The sequence below is a fragment of the Oppia nitens genome, unplaced genomic scaffold, assembly GCF_028296485.1.
Source record: "Oppia nitens isolate AA-2021 unplaced genomic scaffold, nextdenovo-longstitch-racon4-pilon3 scaffold2_pilon_pilon_pilon, whole genome shotgun sequence".
In the NCBI taxonomy this organism is placed as follows: Eukaryota; Metazoa; Arthropoda; class Arachnida; order Sarcoptiformes; family Oppiidae; genus Oppia; species Oppia nitens.
In genome coordinates, this window is record NW_026533210.1 from 3,692,998 (window position 1) to 3,718,159 (window position 25,162).

At 23.9% G+C, this 25,162-nt stretch overlaps 7 protein-coding genes across 7 annotated transcripts; 6 read left to right on the forward strand and 1 right to left on the reverse strand.

Annotated features, from left to right (window-relative positions):
• Positions 1–1,565: 1,565 nt before the first annotated feature.
• On the forward strand, positions 1,566–2,739 carry LOC128955648 (NDP-glycosyltransferase YjiC-like). Its single transcript, XM_054301320.1, has 2 exons — positions 1,566–1,869; positions 1,946–2,739. The coding sequence occupies exons 1-2, from the start codon at positions 1,584–1,586 to the stop codon at positions 2,737–2,739; spliced, it is 1,080 nt and encodes a 359-aa protein (XP_054157295.1). The 5' UTR covers positions 1,566–1,583.
• A 381-nt stretch (positions 2,740–3,120) lies between these two features.
• Positions 3,121–4,569, reverse strand: LOC128955649 (choline/ethanolamine kinase-like; the record flags this gene model as incomplete). The annotated part of the gene is made up of 3 exons (XM_054301321.1): positions 4,099–4,569; positions 3,321–3,992; positions 3,121–3,168 (listed from the first exon to the last, which is right to left on the reverse strand). Coding segments are annotated over exons 1-3 (1,191 nt in total), but the record flags the coding sequence as incomplete, so codon positions are not given.
• A 1,952-nt stretch (positions 4,570–6,521) lies between these two features.
• LOC128955650 (choline/ethanolamine kinase-like) lies at positions 6,522–7,701 on the forward strand (the record flags this gene model as incomplete). Its single annotated transcript, XM_054301323.1, has 3 exons — positions 6,522–6,860; positions 6,963–7,598; positions 7,684–7,701. Coding segments are annotated over exons 1-3 (993 nt in total), but the record flags the coding sequence as incomplete, so codon positions are not given.
• Positions 7,702–9,523: 1,822 nt separating this feature from the next.
• Positions 9,524–11,496, forward strand: LOC128955651 (choline/ethanolamine kinase-like). The gene is made up of 3 exons (XM_054301324.1): positions 9,524–9,976; positions 10,086–10,760; positions 11,455–11,496. Exons 1-3 carry the CDS (start codon positions 9,524–9,526, stop codon positions 11,494–11,496), a joined length of 1,170 nt encoding a protein of 389 aa, XP_054157299.1.
• A 1,726-nt stretch (positions 11,497–13,222) lies between these two features.
• On the forward strand, positions 13,223–14,585 carry LOC128955652 (choline/ethanolamine kinase-like). The gene is made up of 3 exons (XM_054301325.1): positions 13,223–13,672; positions 13,749–14,423; positions 14,499–14,585. Exons 1-3 carry the CDS (start codon positions 13,223–13,225, stop codon positions 14,583–14,585), a joined length of 1,212 nt encoding a protein of 403 aa, XP_054157300.1.
• A 1,232-nt stretch (positions 14,586–15,817) lies between these two features.
• LOC128955653 (choline/ethanolamine kinase-like) lies at positions 15,818–17,176 on the forward strand. Its single transcript, XM_054301326.1, has 3 exons — positions 15,818–16,252; positions 16,340–17,017; positions 17,090–17,176. The coding sequence occupies exons 1-3, from the start codon at positions 15,818–15,820 to the stop codon at positions 17,174–17,176; spliced, it is 1,200 nt and encodes a 399-aa protein (XP_054157301.1).
• Positions 17,177–18,768: 1,592 nt separating this feature from the next.
• Positions 18,769–21,149, forward strand: LOC128955654 (choline/ethanolamine kinase-like). The gene is made up of 5 exons (XM_054301327.1): positions 18,769–19,176; positions 19,234–19,899; positions 19,982–19,993; positions 20,624–20,660; positions 21,145–21,149. Exons 1-5 carry the CDS (start codon positions 18,769–18,771, stop codon positions 21,147–21,149), a joined length of 1,128 nt encoding a protein of 375 aa, XP_054157302.1.
• The last annotated feature ends 4,013 nt before the right edge of the window (positions 21,150–25,162 follow it).

Sequence of the window (25,162 nt, forward strand, 5' to 3'; positions counted from 1 at the left end):
AAAATAAAATTATATTCAACAAAATTTATTTATCTAATGTTAAATAATATATATATATTTAAATTCTAATAATTAATGTCAAAAATTAGTTTTATTAGTAAATGAAGATTAAATATGATATATTAAAATAATGATAATTAATCCTTTAAAAAAATATTGTTGCTTTTTGTGTTAATTAATACATAACATTATTATTATTAAAAATGAACTTTACTTCTCTTTTTTTTAAGTTCATTATAGATATAATTTTATGTTTGTTTGATTTGTTTTAAAATTTAGATAATTTAATTAGAGTATTACCTAATGTTATAATTATCATTATATTCATATATATATATATATATATATATATATATATATATATTTGTTGGACATTTGTTGGCAACATAACTGTAATTTAAAGAGAAACGATTAATAATCAAATGTTTTATTTAAGTTTTGTACTAAATTTATCGCATCATTTGTCAAATTACAATAAATATTGATAATATTATACAGTTATTAATATTAAGAAATATTGCACTATTCAATAATTTAAATCGTTATTTTAATTATTATTACTAATTTAACTTATATTTAACCGGGAGTTTAAAAACGATATAAATAGCAGTATCAAATTAATACTATTAATACAATATAAATTAATATTTTTGAATTATTTTTATTTTTAGTTTAAATGTATAAATCAATGATTAATTTGAATAATCACTTGTATTTATTTAATTTATAAAAACAGGTTTTTAAATAATATTTAATTATTGGTAGTATTTTCCGCTAATTATTAATAATAACAACAATAAACATTTTTCTTATAATGAATTGATAGCATTATTTTTCTTAGTTTAAACTGTTTAACATTAGTTAAACTGAAAATTAAAATGATAAACATTATAAAACAATTATTGTTTATGATTTCATTATCTTTTTTTGTTTGTTATTAGTCTATATTTTTATCAAATCACATATTTTCTTAAAATAAGTTCTCCTATTAAACCTGGACATTTGGCAATGCTATTGTTGGTATTTATGAAAATTATCAATTGATATTTTATAAAATATTTTAGACTTACTAATCGATAAATACGCTGACAAAGTGAGTATATATATAAGAGTACAAAAATAGTATTAATATATAAGTTGTAATTTATATGATTATTATTACGGGTAATAAAAAAATATAAATATAAAATGTTTAAAAAACAAAATATATTAATGGTAACGGGAGATTTTGTGGGATCAGTTATGTCATGTATAGGTATTGGGGAAGTACTTCGTGACAGTGGACATCATATTGTGTTCGCCGCAGAGCAGTACTGGAGATCAAGACTCGAGTCAATCGGTTTTGATGTCCGACTTATTGGACAGATTTCCGACAATAAAGAGTCTAACCTCCCCCCCCCCCCCCCCCCCCCCCCCCCCCCCCCCCTCTCTCTCTCTCTCTCTCTCTCTCTCTCTCTCTCTCTCTCTCTCTCTCTCTCTCTCTCTCTCTCTCTCTCTCTCTCTCTCTCTCTCTCTCTCTCTCTCTCTCTCTCTCTCTCTCTCTCTCTCTCTCTCTAACGGATTCGGTGCATATATTTGCACCGATGGTGTTAGCCGGCGGTAGTTTGAGTAACGGAGATCCGGTCGACAAATTGATGGGATCAGCTATCAAATTCATGGCTATAGGTGCCAATGAAAAACTTAATATGAATGTTGACATCAAACAAGTTATCAATGATGTCAAACCCGACCTGATTGTCGTCGATCATATGATTACTATACCATCTATAGTGACATCGGGTATACCGTGGATCTCATCGTGGAGTAACGGCCCCCTAACACTTGACTGGATTATCAACGATTATCACGGTTTGCCTCCTGGAGGCTCAGGTATAGATAAAGTTAAATAGATATTAAAGTTTTTTGTTGTTTGAATTAATAGCTAAATTAAATTTGTTATCATAAGGTTTACCAACCAATTATGACAAAGTCGTATCAGAAAATATTAGACATAAAGTGATTCAAGGTATACATGAGTCATGGGTTAAATACAATAACTATTTAGTGGCCAACGGCTGTCCCGAACTAAAACCGGGACAAATAATGCATCCGTCACCGTATGCTAACATTTATATGACACCCAAAGAGTTAGACTATACTGATGTTAGGCCACTGCCGGATAATTTCTACGGATTTGATTATTATAAGCGATCGGGAAGTGAACAAACATTTGAAATACCCGAACAACTTCGCGATAAACCGGGAAAACTCATATATTTTTCATTGGGTTCAATGGGAAGTGCAAATGTGGATCTAATGAAAAGGTTGATCAATATTTTGGCCAAATCGCCCAATCGTTTCATTGTCTCTAAGGGTATGTATCACAACACTTACTCATTGCCGGACAACATGTGGGGCGAGAGAACTGTTCCACAGATACAGGTGCTGTCTATTTGTGATCTGGTTTTAACACACGGCGGCAATAATACAGTAACTGAGTCAATGTTTTACGGAAAACCTATGATAGTATTGCCGCTATTTTTCGATCAACACGATAATGGACAGCGTCTGACGGAAACGGGATTAGGTGTGCGCCTCAACCCGTTTACGTGCACTGATCGGGAAATGTTAGACTCAATCGATAGACTACTAACTGATCAGTCATTAGCCGTGCGATTAACTAATATTTCTCATCGGATACAAACTGAACGACGAATTGAAGGAATTAATAATATTATTGATAATATTGTTAATAAATAAAGTCAACAATTGTTGAAAAGTTAAATAAATTTTATTTTTGTTAATACTTTATAAATTGTCAATTATTTGTTATTATTAGTAAAACAAATGTTTAAAATATTAATTTTATTGTATATGACATTTATTTTTATTTCAACGTTCATTTAGTAAAATAAATATTTTAATACTATTTTTCTAATAATAACTAAAACTTAACTATAGTAAAAATATAATAACAATAACATCAATTAGTAAATAATATATAAAGTAATAACTGAAATTTAAAACATGAATTGAAATATAAACTTTAAAAAGAAATATTATCAGTATATTCGATATAAATTATTTTATGTATAAACTTATAAATAAAACTATTAATTATAATAAATCTTGATTTAAAAATTGTTGTTTTAGATCCAAATAACGTTTGAAAATACTATCCGCAATTTGCTGTTGAAATTAAAATTAAAAAAAATATATTACAAAATTAATTACCCGTTAATATCATATCGTATTAATTGTATAATAACTGCTATAAAATTTATTTGGTATTAGTATTATAATGTAAATAAATATATTATTAGAAACTTTTGTATACATACTATACTTATATTATTATTACTGAAAAACTCTTCTGATTTGTCTTCATTGCCTAACAAAAAGATCAAAAACCATATTTGCATATATAATGTAAATACTTTCGCCTCTTTGATGATCACATCCAAAGTAAAACGATTTGCTTCGCAATACTCTTTGCCTAACAATTTCTCCGTTTCTTTGATATAGATATCAATTATTGGTCTCAAAGTAGAATCATTGGGTAAAGTCATCGGTTTCTTCTTGTCAGTCATAGTACGTCCCCATTCAGACATAATAATACCGAAATCCTGTCCCCGATAGCCATAACTTGAATATTCAAAGTCACACAATATTATCTGTTCCCCGGACTGGACATTAGTGTCCTCTAAAACCATTATATTATTGCTTCTGAAGTCATTGTGTGTAAACACTAGTGGACTGTTTGTCTTCTTAACCACACCTCTGATCCAATCCATCTCTACTTTTAAATCATTTTTAATAAATACCTCGAGTTTATCGACCAAACATTTTAACTCAGTTTTATTAATGAAATTATAATAAAATCTATGCATTTCCTTCAATGACCAGTGACACTTTTTGATGGGCACATTCATTGCATGAACTCGGGCTAACTTTTGAAACAATTCGGTCACTAATTTCGGATCTTTTTGCTCTTCAACACTAAACGGTCGGTGCTTTAAATATAATAAAATATGAGACATAAATTTGTATATAAATTGCAATTTATTATATTATATTTATAATACAATATTATGATAATATTATTAATATATTAATTACCTTATAAAATGCTTGTATTTGTCCGCAATCAAAGATACCGTATATTTTAGGCCCCAATTTGTTTTGTGAGACCATCAGTGCTATGACTACATCAGTGAGTCTTTCATTTCCGTCACAGTCTTTATTATTGAAATATTTTGGTCCATACAGTCTAACCGCCACTTGTTGTGGAACTTCTTGTTTATCATCAGATTTGTTAACAATTCCACAATAGTATAGTTGGTTAGTCATACCGCCCGACACTCTCTCTATTTTAATAGTATCGACGGTCTGTTGCAACCAATTGCCGGCCAAATACTGTTGGCATAGTTGTAGACATTGGCCATTGATGTCATCGGGTGTCTTACCTTTTAATATCTCTATATTTGCAAAATCTATTTCATTGATATCTTTAACATTTTGTAAATCTTTTAAACTTAATTTTCCTTTTTTCTCATTACTAGAGACAGGGTTTTCACAAGTTGTTGCCATAATTTATTAATAAATTTTTTATAATTAGTAATAATAAACAATATTACTAATTATAATTTATATATTATTTTTTATATAAATTGTTAAAAAAATAATATATAAACTAAGACAACACTCAAAGCGCTTATTTATATGATTTTAAAATTTTTTACTACTATTTAGATGACATTTCATATGATTAATATCCAATAAACTTCATTAGTTTAATCAATTTATTTTGAAGGACATTATAATTATATACTTTTTATTAAACCTTATTATAATCTTATATTTAATTACAAAATATATTTGCAGCAAACATGTGAAATAAATATTTTATACGTATTTAAAAGTAACAGCGAATCTATTAATTTATTAAAAGAATTCATAAATATACAGTATGTAAATCTAAAGACGGACGATTTAAATGTTTAATAACTTAAAAAGTATAAAAGATATTTTAAACAAATAACGTTTAAAATAATAAGGAATAGTTATAGTTTATGAAAATAAATTTTGATAAATTTGACCTCCTCAAACTTTAAGGAGGCGGGGACATTTTCAAAAATTACATACAAAAATATCTAAATTTTCTTAATTAATAAATGTCTTGGTTTTAATTGATGGTTTGAAAAATTAATTAAAGTATACTTTCCTTACACTATAGACACTAAAAGAAATAAAATAAAAAAAAAATTGATTATTTATCATGGTCAGATTTTCTATTTTTTAGTATTTTTATCTAAATTACATGTAAACAAAATCGACTATATTTTTATTTTTAAAGGAGGTGGAACCTATTAAATTTTAGTTTCATAAACCCTAACTATTCCTTATTATTTGAAACGTTATTTGTTTAAAATATCTTTTATACTTTTTAAGTTATTAAACATTTAAATCGTCCGTCTTTAGATTTACACACTGTATAATAAAACTAATATAATAATAGTTTATTATTTCAATAGTATTGCAATTTATTATATTATTGCAATTTGTAATAAACATTAGTTGATATTAAATATCATACATTACATTACATTACATTACCTTACAATACTTTACATAATCTTTATTAATCTGTATTTGTAATGCAATTAACATTTTGCATCATATTTGTGGTGCATTGATGACAAAAACCGAAACTGATATAACATTCAAGTGTTATAACAGTCGACTTATTTAATTAACTAATGATTTTGTGATAATTTTAATGAAAGTTTAATTGAAAAATATTTATTATTGAATTATATTATATGGTAAATGTCTGAAAAATTAATGATTTAAATAAATTTGATATAAACATTATAATATACTTTTTTTTAGCTAATTTAAATTAGTTAAATGATCCAGTGAAATTATTAAACTTCGATAAATAACTTTTTCCATACTTTTTTTCTACAATACGCGCGTAATATACTGTACTAAAAATCAACAATTTATTGACCAATTAAACAGTCGCTTATAGTACCTCTACATTAAAAAAAATTAATACACATAAACTACGTTATCTATGAAAGTGCACAAATAGTATTGCCAATTGTCTAAATTTAAACAATAATAATATTAAAATTTAGTCTATTTTAATAATAAGCAGCTTTTATATGTTTATTAAATAATGATTATACAAATGTGTTATATAAATTATATAATTTTTTAAAAATTAAATGTTATACATTAATATATATTAATTTTAATTTTATTTACATATATATGCCGGCAATTATACAGTTAAACATTTGGCAATTACTCCATACAATAATTGTTTATTAAATATCTATAAATAACTTTTTATAAGTAATATTTAAGTATTAATAATACAATGAAATATTATACAATATATTTAGTATTATTTTACTAATAAATAATAGTTAAAATATATAATTTGTTTATCTATTTCAATGTTATATTCAAAGTAGTAGTAATTAAATAAAAATCAAAAATAATTTTGTTATACTGTAGTAAACAAACAAATAATGTCATTAAATATAAACGATTTTAAGCACAAATGCTATGAATTGTGTCGCAACTATTTGGCCGATATTTGGCTAACAGTGGGTATCGATGACATTGAGGTCAGACGTTTGACCGGTGGGTTCACTAATCAATTATACTATTGTGCTATCAATGATATACACCGTACCAGTGATGCCAGTGCTCCGCAAGAGGTTGTCATCAAATTATATCTAACAAAACAATTCAAAGAAAATGAGAGAACTAATGATACAATTATCGGTTTATTGGTCTCTGAGTTGGGTTTGGGTCCCAAACTGTACGGTGTGTTTACTGATGGACAGATTCAACAATATTACCAGGTTCATTTTTGCATTTATTTAAATTATTTATTATAATATATGTTTAATTTATAATTACAAATATACTAAATAAAAAACTGTAAATACTTTTTACATAATTAGCACAAAAGATTCACTAAAGACCAACAGTCCGATGAAAAACTGGTCAAAGAATTGGCTGAAAAGTTGGCCAGAATTCATGCAATGGATGTACCCATCAGTAAGACAAACAACTGGTTGTTCAAGTATTTCGATGACAACTATCGCGCGGCTAATAAGTCATTTGATATACCGGTGCTGATCGACGAAAGCAATTGTGAAACACTTAAGACATACGATTTATATGAAGAGTTGTGTTGGCTTAAGGATCAGATTCGTTCAATAGATTCGCCGATTAACTTCACTCACGTAGACTTTCGTGGCGGTAATATTATGGTTACCGAAAATGATGGCATAGTTTTGTGCGATTTCGAGTATTCCTGTTATGGCTATCGGGGCTATGATTTTGGGACAATATTTCTTGAGTGGGGACAGGAGTATTGGGCCAATAGAAAGGACGGCCAGACGTCTGAATATAGTTATGATCAACGGATACTGTCGTTCCTCGAGTTGTATAACTCGGAGTCGACTAAACTATTGGGCGATAAGTTTGCAAAAGACCAGCGAAATGATGTCAAACGTATGGTTAAAGAAGTGAAACTGTTTTCATTAGTCGGACTAATGTTTCTCTTATTATACTTTTATAAAAGGGAACAAATGGTATGTTTTATTATAATTTCTGAATTATTACTATTTATATTATATTTTTTAAATTTTTAATAAATTTTATTATTTTTTTCATTAGGCATTTGCTGAGAGATCCTATAAAAAATATCAAGATTTTAAACTAAAGTTTAAAAAAGAAAATGTTTTTATTGATAATGAAAATTAGATTAATTTACAATTACTTTCTTACTATTTATTAATAAAATATTTAAATCAAGATATTTCATTTAAAAAAAATTAATAAAAACATAACAATGACTATTTCAAACTTGATAATAATAATTGACCTGTATCATTTGGATAATCAATTTTATAAACTACCGTAAGTAAATTTGTCAATTTAACCAATTTAAAAAAAAATGTTTTATTATTCAATAAAAATTGTTATTACCGGTAATTAAAGAAACATATTTTAAGTAAAATATAATTATTATTTTGTTGTATAATTGTAATGTTATAATACCTAATAGAATATACAGTATTTATAAATCTAGTCTATATTTACGAAAACTTTCTGATTGTTATATAATTTTTTTTAATACTTGTATATTATAATATTTTTTAATTATTATTATTTAATTAATAACAATTATTAAATTAAATTAAATAAAAAAATGATTATTATATAGTCTATTATATATTTTTATTATTTATATATTGATAAATAAAATAATTTTATAAGACAATTACCTTACGGTAACTTAATTATATAATTAATTATTGCATATTGTATTAATTATGTAGATTTTTTTTATTAAAAAAAATTATGTGTTGTAATAATAATATTTAAGTTTTATCAAAAGTAATGTTTTATCAACAATACAGTATTACGTATTAATAGTAATAAATTGTATGTGAGGTATATTACCAAATAAAGACAATTATTTCTAATAAAAAATATTTCTAATCATGAATTATATGGAAAAATATTTATAAAATTTAATTTTACTTACAATTGATATCTATTGTCACCCAAAACTCACAATTAAATTGCAATATTTAAAATTAAAATAAAGATAACGATCTGAGTTTCGGGTAACAACTCATCAATTTTCAATAAAAATTAAATTTTGTAAAATGAACTTGATTAGTTATTGCATATTTTATTAATCATGTACATTTTTATTTTATTTTTTTTAATTTATCACTCAATGCAGTTTCTAATGCAATAATATTTTTTCTTTTATTAATATTGTAGAAACATATTTCTACATAAAATTAATTATTTAAATGTTTATTAAATTTCAATATTTTTAATATGAATTTAAAAATATATTTATATTGTTTATAGATATCTGTACTGTATATGCATTGTGTTGTCTGTAATAATGTCATCACTTGTCCTATGTTTATAATAAATGTTTTTTTTAACTTAGTTTTATTTTAATTTTTTTATCACTTCAATATTATTGTCAACAATATAAAGTACAGTATTAATTGTAATAATTAGTTGTTAAGGTATATTACCAAATAAAGGCAAATTATTTGAAAATAAAAAAATATTTAACAATCAGGAATTATATAAAATATTTATTTATGATAAGTAACTATTATCAGTACACATGCTATTTGCTAATAATATTGTGTGTACTACTGTAGTGTACTATAAGATAATTATTAATTATAAAAATTAATTATTTAATTAAACTTTTGTGACTAATTTAAATTACTGATGATAAGTGAAATTATTTAATTTTGATAAATAATTTTTCGATGTTATTCTATATAACATTTTATTAATGTTAAAGAAAATATATAAATAGAGCAAAAATTGGTTTATTATAAATTTAAACTGCATTTTTAAAATAGAAGAAAAATAATAAAATAGATTATTTTGAAATTTATATTAATTTTATTTTAAAATATATAATTATAAATACTTTTTACAATAATTTTGTTATATAGTAGTAAAAAAAATTATGACATTAAATCAAAGCGATAAAAATGCAGAAACTATTGATAATGAAGTTAACAATAATAAAGTTATCAATAATGAAAAACAAGAAATCGATTTAAGAAAATTCAAACTGGAAAGGGGTGTCACACCCGACGATATTAAGGACCGGTGCTATCAATTGTGTCGCAACTATTTGGCCGATGTTTGGCTAACAATCGGTATCGATGACATTGAGGTCAGACGTTTGAGCGGTGGACTCACCAATCAGTTATACTACTGTGCTATCAATGATATACACCGTACCAATGATGCCAGTGCTCCACAAGAAGTAGCCATCAGATTATATCAAACAAAACATTTCAATGAAAATGAGAGAACTAGTGATATGATTATTGGTTTAATGGTCTCTCAGTGCGGTTTGGGTCCCAAACTGTACGGTGTGTTTCCTGATGGACAGATTCAAAAATATTATAAAGTAATTTATATAAATTAAATAATTAATTATAATATTTAATTATTGTTTACAATTGTTTTTTTGTCATAATATAAATCTAATAAATTGTAAATACTTTATACATGTTTAGCACAAACAATTTAGTAAAGACCAACAATCAGATCCAAAACTGGTCAAAGAGTTGGCACAGAAGTTGGCCGGTATTCATGCATTGAATGTTCCCATCAGTAAGACAACCAACTGGTTGTTCAAGTATTTCGATGACAGCTATCAATTAGCCAATGAGTCATTTGACATACCGGCGCTAATTAATGAAAGCAATAGTCAAACACTAAAAATGTATGATTTATATGAAGAGTTAGTTTGGCTAAAGGATCAGATAAGTAAAATAGATTCGCCGATAACTTTCACTCACGTGGACTTCCGAAGCGGTAATATTATGGTTACCGAAAATGATGGTATAGTTTTGTGCGATTTCGAGTATTCCTGTTATGACTACCGAGGGTTTGACTTTGGGACCATATTTCTTGAGTGGGGACAGGAGTTATGGATCAATAGAAAAGAGGGTCAGCCCTATGAATATACAGACGACCAGCAAATACTGTCGTTTCTTGAGTTGTATGTCTTGGAGTCGACTAAACTATTGGGCAATAAGTTTGCAAATGATGTACGAAATGATTCAAAACATATGCTAAGAGAAGTGAAATTGTTTTCATTAGTGGGAACTATGTTTGTCGTCTTATTCTTCTATAAAATGAATGAATCAATCTTTACTAACGAACCGTTTGATAAAACAAAACAAATGGTATGTTCTCTTAAATATTTTTATATATAATATATATTTATATTTATAAATAAATAGTGTATATAATATAATAATATATTTTATAATATAAATAAATTATATAATTTTGTAATAATTTTTCCATTAGGCTTACACCGATCGATCATATAAAAAATATCAAGATTTAAAAATAAAGTTTCAAAAAGAAAATGTTTTTTATTAACGATAAATTCAATTTACAATTAATTAATTCAATATATTATATATTAATATATTTTATTATTAGCGAAAATTTAAGTATTTATTAATTATAGATAAATGTAATAAATATATACAAATATAATTTGTTATTTTTTGCTAATTATTGGAATCAATGACATAAATATTTTATTTGATATAAGTTTTGAACCGATTTTAATTAAAATAAAATTATTTTGTATTTTATAATATCATAATACATATTAGTAATCTATTTTTTAATAGTAGTAATGAATTTTATACTAAATAATTTTTTAATTATAAATAATTAATAAATATAATAATATTTAATGCAATACAATAAAAATAAATTGCTAGTGTATTTGAAATGACAAATTAATAAATTATTGAATTAATTTAAACAATCTTTTATTAGAATATCATTTCTCTCAACTATTTATTGTTATTTTGTTAATTTAGTTTTATAATTATAATATATGTTTAATCAATCAATTAGATGTGTATTTTACTTAAATTTTGGTTTAGTTTGCGTAATTGAACACTAGGTTATGTAACAATATTTCACGGCTTTTATATTTTTACTAATATTCATTGTTAGTGGCCCTGTAGTCATCAATGGACACATATAATTAATTGATTAAACATAATCTTAATTATAAAACCAGAATTAAATTAACTAAATAATAATAAATAGTTTAGAGAAAAATGATTTATTTGTTGTAATTTTCAGTAAAGTTCAGACACTTACTGGTGCTTATGTTTGTCTTAATATTTTTATATAAAATAATTAAATTAAAAGTTGGTTTAAAAAAGTTGAATTTAAAAAAAGAAATTTTATCGACTATTGTTTGATAAAACAAAATATAATGGCATGTTTTTTATTAAATAAATAATTGAATAAATAAATGAAAATTTTATTGTATAAAAAAATTAGACAATAGACAAAAATATTCTATTATTAAGATTTTTATTATTATGCAACACAATAATAATTTATGTATTAATTAAAACAATATTAATATTATACGTTTAAAAATCAAAATGCTTTATATAAGTTATTTAGTTTAATTTACTGAAGTATATTAATAAATTATATTATTATTTAGATTTTGTAGATATTATTTAACATAGGTAATATAATTTAATTAATTAATTTAATATAAAATTATAATATATGATTATTTTAACGGCAGACATCTGACATCTGTAATAAAAAACTTAAAAGTTGTAATATTAAAGAAAAATTAAATAATATTTATTATTGTTAATAAAAATTTATAAAAAAATGTTCTCACTTTTGTTATCTTTATGATAAAGTACATGATGTCATACATTGATGAACATAATTAAGTTAAAAATTATATAATATAATAAACTATTTGTAAGTTACACAGTATTTTGTAGTGCATTTAGTACACAAACTTTTATCAGTTGAAAAAAAATTATTAATTTATTACTTTACTATTTAAACTATATATCATATTTGCTTTTTACTGTATGAACTAATTAAATTTTAATACTCTATGTACACATAAAATAGATAATTAAGATAAATTATTATCAGTATATAACTTTTGCACTGTATATTCATAAATTTGAAACAAATAAGTTTATCGACATAAATGTTCCTTTAAATTATTTAATGAAAAATTTTAATTATTATAATTCTAATATAAATAATCTAAAAGAAAAAAATCATATATTAAATATATTGATACTATTTTTAAAACAATAGTTTTTAATTTATAACTAAAAGGACTGGCATTAAAAAAAATTGATTAACATTTATGAAAATCTGTTTTAATAAATAATGGAAATCTAATAATTGCGGGGAATTTATTTGCAACGATTGATAACTTCAACAATATTTAATATAGTAATCACTCACACGACAAATAAGCATTATGAATTATTTTTTAGTGCAATAGATTATTAGTTATTTATGTGCTTTTAAGTACTTTATTATAACTACAGATTTCAAAGGTACATCTAAATAAATATAATTATTAAGTATAGTATAAATAAATTATTAGTTATAATAAAATATTAAAGAAAATATTTTTAGCAGTTTTGGAGTTTATTTATTTAATCCAACCTTTATTTTCAATACCATTTGTAGTTTCACTATCTCTGAACATATATATATATATATATATATATATATATATATATATAAATAATTAGTGTCGTAGAAATATTTTAATTAATATCACAAAAATTTTTATTTATACAATAATCTTATAATTATTATAAAATTATTAACAATGAGTGCCGATATAAGCAACAAAACAGTTATTGAAAATATCGATACCAACAATAATGAGGCAAAAAATAATAAGGAAAATGCATTTGATATGAGTAATATCAAACTGGAAAGAGGAGATACACCTCAAGATATTAAAGACCGGTGCTATCAATTGTGTCGCAATTATTTGGCCGATGTCTGGCTTACAGTTGGTATCGATGATATTGAAGTTAAACGACTAAGTGGTGGTCTGACAAATCAATTATACTACTGTGCTATCAATGATATACACCGTACCAATGATGCCAGTGCTCCACAAGAAGTAGCCATCAGATTATATCAAACAAAACATTTCAATGAAAATGAGAGAACTAGTGATATGATTATTGGTTTAATGGTCTCTCAGTGCGGTTTGGGTCCCAAACTGTACGGTGTGTTTCCTGATGGACAGATTCAAAAATATTATAAAGTAATTGATATTAATTTATATAATATTATTCAATATTTACAATATATTAAACAAAACAAATCTTATTTATGTTTAGCACAAAAGTTTTCGTAAAGAACAACAAACGGATCCCAAATTAGTTGAAGAATTGGCAGAAAAGTTGGCCCGTATTCATGCCATGGATGTACCGATTAGTAAAACTACTCATTGGATGTTCAATTATTTTGAAAATTATTATCGTGACGGCAACGAAACGTTTGATATGCCGGCGCTCATCAATGAAACTAATAGCGAAACTTTACAAAAATTTGATTTACGACTGGAGTTAGATTGGCTTAAAAATACAATCGTTAAGTTTGACTCTCCCGTTACCTTCACTCACGTAGACTTTCGCGGTTCAAATATAATGGTCACCGAAGATGACAGTATAGTTCTGTGCGATTTCGAGTATTCCTGTTATGACTACCGGGGCTATGATTTTGGTACCATTTTTATTGAATGGGGACAAAAATTTTGGGGCGATAAAGATGATGATAAACCATACGAGTTCACTGACGACAGTCAAATAGTACCGTTCCTCGAGACGTATATTTTGGAGTCGACTAAACTATTGGGCGATAAGTTTGCAAATGATCCGCGAAATAATGTCAAACGTATGATAAGGGAAGTCAAACTGTTTTCAATGGTTTCGATGATGTTTATAGTCTTATTCATGTATAGAATGAAGGAATCGATATTTAATACAATAGAGTTTAATAAAAAACAACAAATGGTAAATCAATTTCAATATTTTTTATATATATATATATTATTTCTGTTAATTAATTTTATTTAATTAATTTATTAGGCTATGACTGAGAAAACATATAAAGCATATCAAGATTTAAAATCACAGTTTATGATACAAAATGCATTCAACACTGATTTAGATTAAATTAAAATTTGATAACAATTTAAACATGTTTACTATTAAATAAATTATCTTGTATTGCATATACATAGTGTTTACAAATAAAGATATTTATTGAAAGTTTCTAAAATATATTTCTGTCTATAAGATCCCCATGTTAATTTTGATTTTGTATCAATTTTTGTTATATTGTAAAAATATATTGTTAATTAATATTCAAAATATCACTATTTTATTAATTTTAAATATAAAGTTCCCATTAGGATAACAGTAATGTGTATTTATCAATAATACAGTATTACAATAACTTTATATAGAGATCCAATAATATAATAATAAAGTAGCAGGGGCGGTTAAGCAAATTTTGATTTTTTTGTATACCTCCCATTATAATCAAAATTTATTTTATTTAATAACTTTAATATTATTCATCCGATTGATCTAAAATTTAATATATATCTGTAAAATTTTAATATTTATTAAAATATATCAATTAAAATTAACCGCCCCTGCTACTTTTAAAGTATCACTAAAATTTCTATATTTTAGTGAAACTTTATAATAATTTTCTATTTGCCCATCGCTATATTCTATACTCTATACACTGTATATTATATAGTATAAAAAATATAATAAACTAATAAACAATTATATTTACATTTAAAATAAACATAATCATCAAAATTATCATTATATTAGAGTAATATAATTGATTAGACTGTTAATCAGTTTATTAACTTATAGATTTCAAATATTGAAAAAATCCAGATAATAATAATATAAAAATTATCTCCACATCACTCAAGTATCTAAACTATTATTTTGCCGATTAGTAAAAATAGTAATTAAAAATAATATTAACTGAATATTTGCAATTTGTTTAAAATTATATTCTGGCATAATTTTTATTTTTTTGATTGTCACCACTTATTGTCTATTGTATTATTCTGTATAATTAAATAATAGCATAATAATAATAATCTTATGATGATAAATTGATAATCAAATTTGACATATAAGCAAAAAGTTTATAGTAATTTAAATAATTAAATAATTTCAAGGATGTTTTAGGACTATAATTATAGATATAGTTGAAACTATTAAGCAAATGTAAGTATAATGGTTATTATAAAAATAATTTTATAATCCCTGAATAAAATTTTATATTAAATAATAATAACTTGTTAGTCTTGAAGAAATATTTTTTTTAATATCACTGAATTTTTATTTATACAATAATCTTATAATTATTAACAATGAGTGCCGAAATAAGCAGCAAAATTTCTATTGAAGATATTGCTAACAACAATATTAAGGAAACGGTGTTTGATATGAGTAATATCAAACTGGAAAGAGGGGATACACCTAAAGATATTAAGGACCGGTGCTATCAATTGTGTCGCAACTATTTGGCCGATGTTTGGCTAACAGTCGGTATCGATGACATTGAGGTCAGACGTTTGAGCGGTGGACTCACCAATCAGTTATACTATTGTGCTATCAATGATATACACCGTACCAATGATGCCAGTGCTCCACAAGAAGTAGCCATCAGATTATATCAAACAAAACATTTCAATGAAAATGAGAGAACTAGTGATATGATTATTGGTTTAATGGTCTCTCAGTGCGGTTTGGGTCCCAAACTGTACGGTGTGTTTCCTGATGGACAGATTCAAAAATTTTACAAGGTAATTTTTATTGATCAATCAGATTTCAAATTTATCAATTATAATGTATTAGACAATTAGATACTTATAAATTATAATTATTTTTAGCACAAAAATTTTCGTAAAGAACAACAAACGGATCCTAAATTAGTTGAAGAGTTGGCACAAAAGTTGGCCCGTATTCACGCCATGGATGTACCCATTAGTAAGACTACTCATTGGTTATTCAGGTATTTCGATGACAACTATAGTGAGGATAACGAAATGTTTGATATGCCGGCGCTTATCAAAGAAACTAATAGCGAAACTTTACAAAAGTTTGATTTAAGACTGGAGTTAGATTGGCTTAAAAATACAATCGTTAAGTTTGACTCTCCCGTTACCTTCACTCACGTAGACTTCCAAACCAGTAATATTATGGTTACCGAAAATGACGGAATAGTTTTGTGCGATTTCGAGTATTCCTGTTATGGCTACCGGGGCTATGATTTTGGCTCTATTTTCATTGAATGGGGAAAAAAGTTTTGGGGCGATAATCAAAATGATGATAAACCACAAGAGTTTGCTGATGACAGTCAAATAGTACCGTTCCTCGAGTGGTATATTTTGGAGTCAACTAAACTATTAGGCGATAAGTTTGCAAAAGACCCCCGAAATAATGTTAATCGTATGCTAAGGGAAGTCAAACTATTTTCAATGGTATCGACAATGTTTGGAGTGTTATTCATGTATAATATGAAAGAATCGATATTTAATACAATAGAGTTCAATAAAAAACAACAAATGGTAAATCAATTTCAATATTTTATTTTGTATTTATAATTTTTGTTAATTAATTTTATTTTATTAATTTATTAGTTAATGACTGAGAAGACATATAAAGCATATCAAGATTTAAAATCAAAGTTTATTATACAAAATGTATTCAACAGTGATTTAGATTAAACTAAAATTTGATAACAATTTAAACATTTCTACTATTAAATAAATTATCTTGTATTGCATATACTATAACAGTTTTACTATAATATATTGCAAAATTAATACTTTAATAATTATATCTATTAATATATATATATATATATATATATATATATTATACAATATACGGTAAATATTTTAAAAATCAATTTATTAGTTATTAAATCTATTTTTTTAATTATTTTTAAAAATAAAATAAAGTAAAATAATTTACACATTCTTTTTTTTATCATTATAATACATTTTATTTTTAGTATTTAATAATATAGTTTATTTATAAAAATTATATTAATATTTAAAAGTATTTTTAATATCACTATTTGTTTAAAAAAAATAATATTTTATTATTCCTATCATTATTACAGTTAATCTATAATTTATAAATTACAAGTTCTAGTCTATATTTTTCATCGGTAAATAAGTTTGAAAATCTTGTTTATAAATAACTTATAATATTGTATTACTTTATAGTGAATACATATTTATTTACGGCACAACTTAATTGTATTATTAATTTGTTATTTGAAAATACTATGAATAGTTTAATATAACTATTAAATTATTTTATCATTCAAAATAAACTGATTATAATTGACAACTATATCCTTGATTTGATTGTCAAATTGACATTAATTTAGTTATATTAAAATAAATATTTATGACATATTCATGATTATATGATGATTATATCAAATAAATATCAATAAATATTTAAATAAATAAATAAATGTGTTGTCAACAAATTATATTAAACATAATAAGAAGTTATATGATTTTAATTTGTGGTCTTCATGTTTATCATTTTATTTATATTATATATAAAATAATAAGAAAAATATAAAAATTTTTGATGAAACATAAAAATGACATACTTTAGTCAAATATATACAGTATTTTGATTAATTTTTGATACAATAACTAAATTATTATTATTATTATTATTATTATTATTATTAGTAGTAGTAGTAGTAGTAGTAGTAAATATAGTAATTTTATTGTATTATATTGTATTTTTAAATTACTTTAAGAGATTTTGGTTTATTTTAATCATTTATATATATATTAAACTGACAACTATTTGTTGAACTTATTTTGAGATGTGGGCGCTTGAAATCAATATCTATTTAAACTATAACTGAAATTATTTATTAATTTTAAATATAAACCCTGTCTTCAACTGCTCTTTTACTCCTATACTCTGATTGGGACAAACATTGATTATAAGGACATCCAATCACATGACGTAACAATATTAATACAATAAACTTTTTTTTAATTAAAAATATTGAATCAGAAATTAAACAAATTAGATGAAAAAATAATTAATTTCAAGGATATTTTGAAACTACGATTTAAATTTTATATATAATTATATATAACTATTTTAGTTTATACTGTTCATTGTTCAAACATATATTGTTCATTCAATACTACAGTATAAAAACATTTGAATCCTCTAAATAAATAATAAAAATATTTTATTAGTTTGCTATAATTTTTTAATAATAAAATTAAAACCTAAAAAATATAAATAGTATTAATAATAATATTAAAAAATGACTGATTATTTGGATATTGATATTAGCAAAATTGATTTTATACGGGGAAATACTCCCGATAATATAAAAGAGACCTGTCTCAATTTATGTAAAGATTATTTGGCTGATATTTGGCTTAATATTACCATCGATGACATGGAATTTAAAAGATTAAGCGGCGGTTTAACTAATCAATTATATTATTGTGCGATCAAACAATGCGATAATGATAATAATAATAAAGAGATCAAATCACCGATTGAAGTGGCCATACGTTTGTACGAATCAAAACATTTTAATAATTACGACAATAAAGGCTATGAAAGACTAACGGATACAGTGGTTGCACTAATGGTATCACAAAATAAATTGGGACCAAAAATATATGGCATGTTTGAAAAAGGACAAATTCAAAAATATTACAAAGTATAAAATTAAAAATTATAATTTTTATTTTTTAAAAATTGCAACAATTTTTCATAGCACCGACAATTTCGTGTGGATGAACAAAACAATCCAAAACTAGTCAGTGAATTGGCCACTAAATTGGCACAAATACATGCAATGGATGTACCCATAAAAAAGTCAAACAATTGGATATTTGAAACATTTGATCGTTCCTATGAAGAGGCAAACAATTTGTTTGATTTGAAAGCATTATATGATGAATGCAATTGTCAGACATTAAAAGGACACGAATTGATAGATGAGATCCAATGGCTTAAAGACACGATCACATCACTGGACTCTCCCATAGCCTTTACTCACGTGGACTTTCGTGGCTCAAACATTATGGTCACCGATGAAGACGGTATAATATTATGTGATTTTGAGTATTCATGTTATGACTACCGGGGCTGTGATTTTGGAACCCTTTTTGCCGAATGGGGTAAAAATTTTTTGGATTTTTTAAAACCACAAGATTTTCCAAACGACGAAATATTTAAACCATTTATTGATATCTATATCAATGAAATGACACGTTTGAAGGGAAATGTATTCACTGATGACAAACGTAATACCTTTGAGCACATCCTAAAAGAGGGTAAAGTGTTTGCATTGGCCTCTAATATGTTTTTTATTGTAATGACACTAAAACAAAATGAATCCGTTATACCTGACATTACATTTGATAAAAATCAAGAAATGGTTTGTATTATTGTATTAATTATATATTAATTTATAATATAATATTTATTATAATTTTTAATTTTTTTACTTTTTTATTTAGAAATTCAGTGAAGTACTTTATTCAAATTATTTTTATTTGAAGAATAAATTTATTAATGATAAAGTTTTTTAATATTAATAAAATTGTATAATTTTGTTTAAAAATTTTATTAAGATTTAAGAATTAAAATTATTTTAATAAAACAATTCTTTATTATTTTGTAATTGAATTATTATAGAGTAATTGATAATGTTTTACTTAAAAACCCATTAAATAATAATTGATCACAAATTGTGATTCATAATATAATTTCATATATCCAATACAAGGGTATTAATAAACTTTAATGTTTATAACTATATATATATATAGAAAACTATTGTCGTATTTTTGTAACATTTTTTTTAATGCCAACTGATCTCATCATTGATAATATAAGTCTTAAGTTTTCAAGAATAAAAAGTAAATATAAAATAAAAAATACAAAATAAAAATAGTTTATTAGTAAATTAATATGAAATATTTTTAATAAAATGTATGACAATAAACAAAATTAATTCAACTAACATTTATATATAATTAACTGATTAGCAGATATTAAATGAAATGCTTAAAAAACATAGATTACAAATCTTTAAATATTTAATTCATAATAATATTAAATTTAATTATTTATTTTTTAATAACAATTATTTTCTATAGTTTTTTCCTAACAATGATACTAATAATCTCTTTAAAGGTTAGTCACTTAGTCTACGTATTGAGTATTCAAACAGTTAACTAATTTTTTTTATTTTTGGTTAATAATCAAAATTGTAATAAATATAAAAATTGACTCAATTTTGACTTTTTGTTTATCAAATATTTAATTAAGAATTATATTCTTAAATATAATACTTGTTTTTGTTCTAATTATTTATCTAATTAATAAAATAATAATAATAATATTTATTTAAAAACAATAATAATAATAAAATAATAGCATAATATCGATTAAATTGTATTTAAACTAATTTATTGTACACTTAATATAAGTTAAATCATAAGATATATTGGGAATAATATTTAGTTTCAAGGATATTAAAACAATTTTATTATATTTTTTTATAGATAATTATAGATAATTACAAAAAAACTATGCTATATATTAAGCTGTCACAGTTTAGACTAAAAACAGTGTATATTGTTTTAATATTGAATAAACATTTTAAATTATATTACAGCGTAGAACAGTGCGGGAAAAATATAGAAATATATTTTTAATAACTATTAATAAAATTAACTTAATTTAATAATAATAATATATATGATTTTAAGCATAAATTTTATGAATTGTGTCGCAACTATATGGCCGATGTTTGGCTAACAGTGTAAAAAATATTTAATCACAATATTTAATTTCAAGGATGTTAATACAATTTTATTTTATTTTTTTATAGATAATTATAGATAATTACAAAAAAACAATGCTATTTTTTAAGCTGTCACAGTTTAGACTAAAAACAGTGTATATTGTTTAAATAGTGAATAAACATTTTAAATTATATTACAGTGTAGCAATAAATTTTAAATAACTATTACCAAAATTAACATAATTTAATAATAATATTTATAAATTAATTTATAAAAATGACCGATCTTTTGGATTTAGATTTTAGTAAAATTGAATTAGTCAGGGGAAATACACCCGATAATATAAAAGAGACCTGTCTCAATTTATGTAAAGATTATTTGGCTGATATTTGGCTCAATATTACCATCGATGACATGGAGTTTAAAAGATTAAGCGGCGGTTTTACTAATCAATTGTACTATTGTGCCATTAAACAAGTTAATGATAATAATAATAATAAAGAGATCAAATCACCGATTGAAGTGGCCATACGTTTGTATGATTCAAAACATTTTAATAATTACGACAATAAAGGCTATGAAAGACTCACTGATACTGTGATTGCATTAATGGTATCACAAAATAAATTGGGACCAAAATTATATGGCATGTTTGAGAAAGGACAAATTCAAAAATATTATAAAGTATGAATTTAAACTAAATTATATTTATTTATAAAAAATAATTGTATTTTTTAAAATATATTATGTTTAATAAATAAATTTCAAATAATTTAATTATATTTTTAATTGATAGCACAAACAATTTCGTGTGGATGAACAAAAAGATCCAAAACTAGTCAGTGAATTGGCCACTAAATTGGCACAAATTCATACAATGGATGTACCCATAAAAAAGTCAAACAATTGGGTATTTGAAACATTTGATCGTTTCTATGATGAGGCAAACAATTTGTTTGATTTGAAGTCATTATATGATGAATGCAATTGTAAAACACTTAAGACATATGATATTCAAGAAGAGATCCAATGGTTAAAAGACACGATCACATCACTGGACTCTCCCATAAACTTCACTCACGTAGACTTTCGCGGCTCAAACATTATGGTCACCGAAAATGAAGGTATAATATTATGTGATTTTGAGTATTCATGTTATGACTACCGGGGCTGTGATTTTGGGACACTATTTGCCGAATGGGGTCAAAATCTTATGCTTGATTGGAATAAACCACAAGAGTTTCCAAACGATGAAACCTTAAAACCATTTATTGATATCTATATCAATGAAATGACACGTTTGAAGGGAAATGTATTCACTGATGACAAACGTAATACCTTTGAGCACATCCTAAAAGAGGGTAAAGTGTTTGCATTGGTTTCCAATATGTTTATGGTTTTAATTACGCTTAAGGAAAGCGAATCATTTATACCTGAAATCATATTTGATAAAAAACAATCAATGGTTAGTTATCAATGGTTTATGTTTATTATATTAATAATTTATTAAATATTATTTAAATATTTTTATAACTTTATTTTTATTTTATTTTTTTATTTAGATCTTTACTGATGTATTATATGCAAATTATTATTATTTGAAGAATAGATTTATTAATGATAAAGTTTTTTAATATGACAACAAATTTGTTATTTAAATGCATCATATTTCAATAGGTTTACTTATTAATTAAATTTTAATTATTTTAATTAAAAATATTCTAAGTTAACAGGTTTTTACTATTTTGTTATTATTTAATATTATTGTTGTATATTATTTATTCAAGTTATTGTTTTTTTAGATTTATGCCATTTAAATAATTTTTTCATTGTTATAAATTATGATTTTTTATGTTAATTTTAATGCAATATTCTATACTATATTATATTTCACTTTATTGTTTTATAATTTTTGTTGTATTAATTTGTTGTTAATATATATGATAGTATAATTCTAAATATAATAAAGGCAATTGATTTTAAGAAAAGAAATAATAAATATTATCAGTAAATAGACTATTAATGTTATTTATATACTAAATAACTTTAACAATTTAAATTACATATTATTTATAAACAATTATTTCTATATTTTTTTATATAATACGCTCCCAATACTGATATTCAATATTTGATTGACAAATCAAACAGGCGTTTAGTTAAGTATCTATTAATGACTTAAGACTTTCTAATGTAATATTATATTCAAATACCTGTATTAATAATACAATGAAATATTACACAATATATTCAGTATTACTGATAAATATTAGTTAAAATATTTAAATAATAATTTGTTGATTCATTTCGATGTTGTGTTCAAAATAGACATTATTAATAGTAAATTAAAATCAAAATATATTATACGATAATTTTATTATAAATAATACAAACTTAAAATAATGTCATTAAATATAAATGATTTTAAGCACAAATGCTATGAATTGTGTCGCAACTATTTAGCCGATATTTGGCTAAAAGTGGGTATCGATGACATTGAGGTCAGACGTTTGACCGGTGGGTTCACTAATCAATTATACTATTGTGCTATCAATGATATACACCGTACCAGTGATGCCAGTGCTCCGCAAGAGGTTGTCATCAAATTATATCTAACAAAACATTTCAAAGAAAATGAGAGAACTAGTGATACAATTATCGGTTTATTGGTCTCTGAGTTGGGTTTGGGTCCCAAACTGTACGGCGTGTTTACTGATGGACAGATTCAACAATATTATAAAGTAAGCATCTTTTAAATATCTTATTTTTATTTATAAAAAATAATTAGAATTTAAAAAAAAATTTATATTATGTATAATATATTTCAAAGAATTTGTTTTATTTTTTTTGATTAACAGCACAAACACTTCCGTATGGATGAACAAAACAATCCAAAACTAGTCAGTGAATTGGCCACCAAATTGGCACAAATTCATGCAATGGATGTACCGATAAAAAAGTCAAACAATTGGATGTTTGAAACATTTAACCGTTTCTATGACGAGGCAAACAATTTGTTTGATTTGAAGTCATTATATGAAGAATGCAATTGTAAAACACTTAAGACATATGATATTCAAGAAGAGATCCAATGGTTAAAAGACACGATCACATCACTGGACTCTCCCATAGCCTTCACTCACGTGGACTTTCGCGGCGCAAACATTATGGTCACTGAAGAAAATGGTATAATATTATGTGACTTTGAGTATTCATGTTATGACTACCGGGGCTGTGATTTTGGGACCCTTTTTGCCGAATGGGGCAAAAATTTTATGCTCGATTGGAATAAACCTCAAGAGTTTCCAAACGATGAAACATTAAAACCATTTATTGATATCTATATCAATGAAATGACACGTTTGAAGGGAAATGTATTCACTGATGACAAACGTAATACTTTTGAGCACATCCTAAAAGAGGGTAAAGTGTTTGCATTGGTTTATAATATGTTTATTATTTTATTGACACTTAAGGAAAACGAGTCATATACACCTGAAATCATATTTGATAAAAAAAAATCAATAGTTAGTATAATTTATGTTTATTATATTAATAAATTATTTAAATATTTTAAAACTTATTTTTTATTTTATTTTTTATTAGATGGCTAATGATGTTTTATATGTAAATTATTATTATTTGAAGAATAGATTTATTAATGATAAAGTTTTTTAATATAACAAATAATACATCATATTTCAATAAATCTAATTATTACAGTAATTAAATTTTGAATATTTAAATTGAAATTATTTAAAGTTAACAATTTTTATTATTTTGTAATTTTCTTATACAATATGCTATACCATATTTTATATAGATTTAAATTATAGATTTAAAAAAATTAAACACAATTTTTATATATTATAAAATAATTTGCTCATT

What these genes read in the sequence shown, in the direction of transcription:
- LOC128955648 (XM_054301320.1), top strand. Translation starts at nt 1,584, where the DNA reads ATGGTGTTAGCCGGCGGTAGTTTGAGTAACGGAGATCCGGTCGACAAA. An exon ending in TTTGCCTCCTGGAGGCTCAG is followed by an intron (nt 1,870 to 1,945) that starts GTATAGATAAAG and finishes TGTTATCATAAG; the next exon opens with GTTTACCAACCAATTATGAC.
- LOC128955654 (XM_054301327.1), top strand. Translation starts at nt 18,769, where the DNA reads ATGACTGATTATTTGGATATTGATATTAGCAAAATTGATTTTATACGG. An exon ending in AAATTCAAAAATATTACAAA is followed by an intron (nt 19,177 to 19,233) that starts GTATAAAATTAA and finishes AATTTTTCATAG; the next exon opens with CACCGACAATTTCGTGTGGA.
- LOC128955651 (XM_054301324.1), top strand. Translation starts at nt 9,524, where the DNA reads ATGACATTAAATCAAAGCGATAAAAATGCAGAAACTATTGATAATGAA. An exon ending in AGATTCAAAAATATTATAAA is followed by an intron (nt 9,977 to 10,085) that starts GTAATTTATATA and finishes ATACATGTTTAG; the next exon opens with CACAAACAATTTAGTAAAGA. An exon ending in TTGATAAAACAAAACAAATG is followed by an intron (nt 10,761 to 11,454) that starts GTATGTTCTCTT and finishes TCAATCAATTAG; the next exon opens with ATGTGTATTTTACTTAAATT.
- LOC128955652 (XM_054301325.1), top strand. Translation starts at nt 13,223, where the DNA reads ATGAGTGCCGATATAAGCAACAAAACAGTTATTGAAAATATCGATACC. An exon ending in AGATTCAAAAATATTATAAA is followed by an intron (nt 13,673 to 13,748) that starts GTAATTGATATT and finishes ATTTATGTTTAG; the next exon opens with CACAAAAGTTTTCGTAAAGA. An exon ending in TTAATAAAAAACAACAAATG is followed by an intron (nt 14,424 to 14,498) that starts GTAAATCAATTT and finishes TTAATTTATTAG; the next exon opens with GCTATGACTGAGAAAACATA.
- LOC128955653 (XM_054301326.1), top strand. Translation starts at nt 15,818, where the DNA reads ATGAGTGCCGAAATAAGCAGCAAAATTTCTATTGAAGATATTGCTAAC. An exon ending in AGATTCAAAAATTTTACAAG is followed by an intron (nt 16,253 to 16,339) that starts GTAATTTTTATT and finishes AATTATTTTTAG; the next exon opens with CACAAAAATTTTCGTAAAGA. An exon ending in TCAATAAAAAACAACAAATG is followed by an intron (nt 17,018 to 17,089) that starts GTAAATCAATTT and finishes TTAATTTATTAG; the next exon opens with TTAATGACTGAGAAGACATA.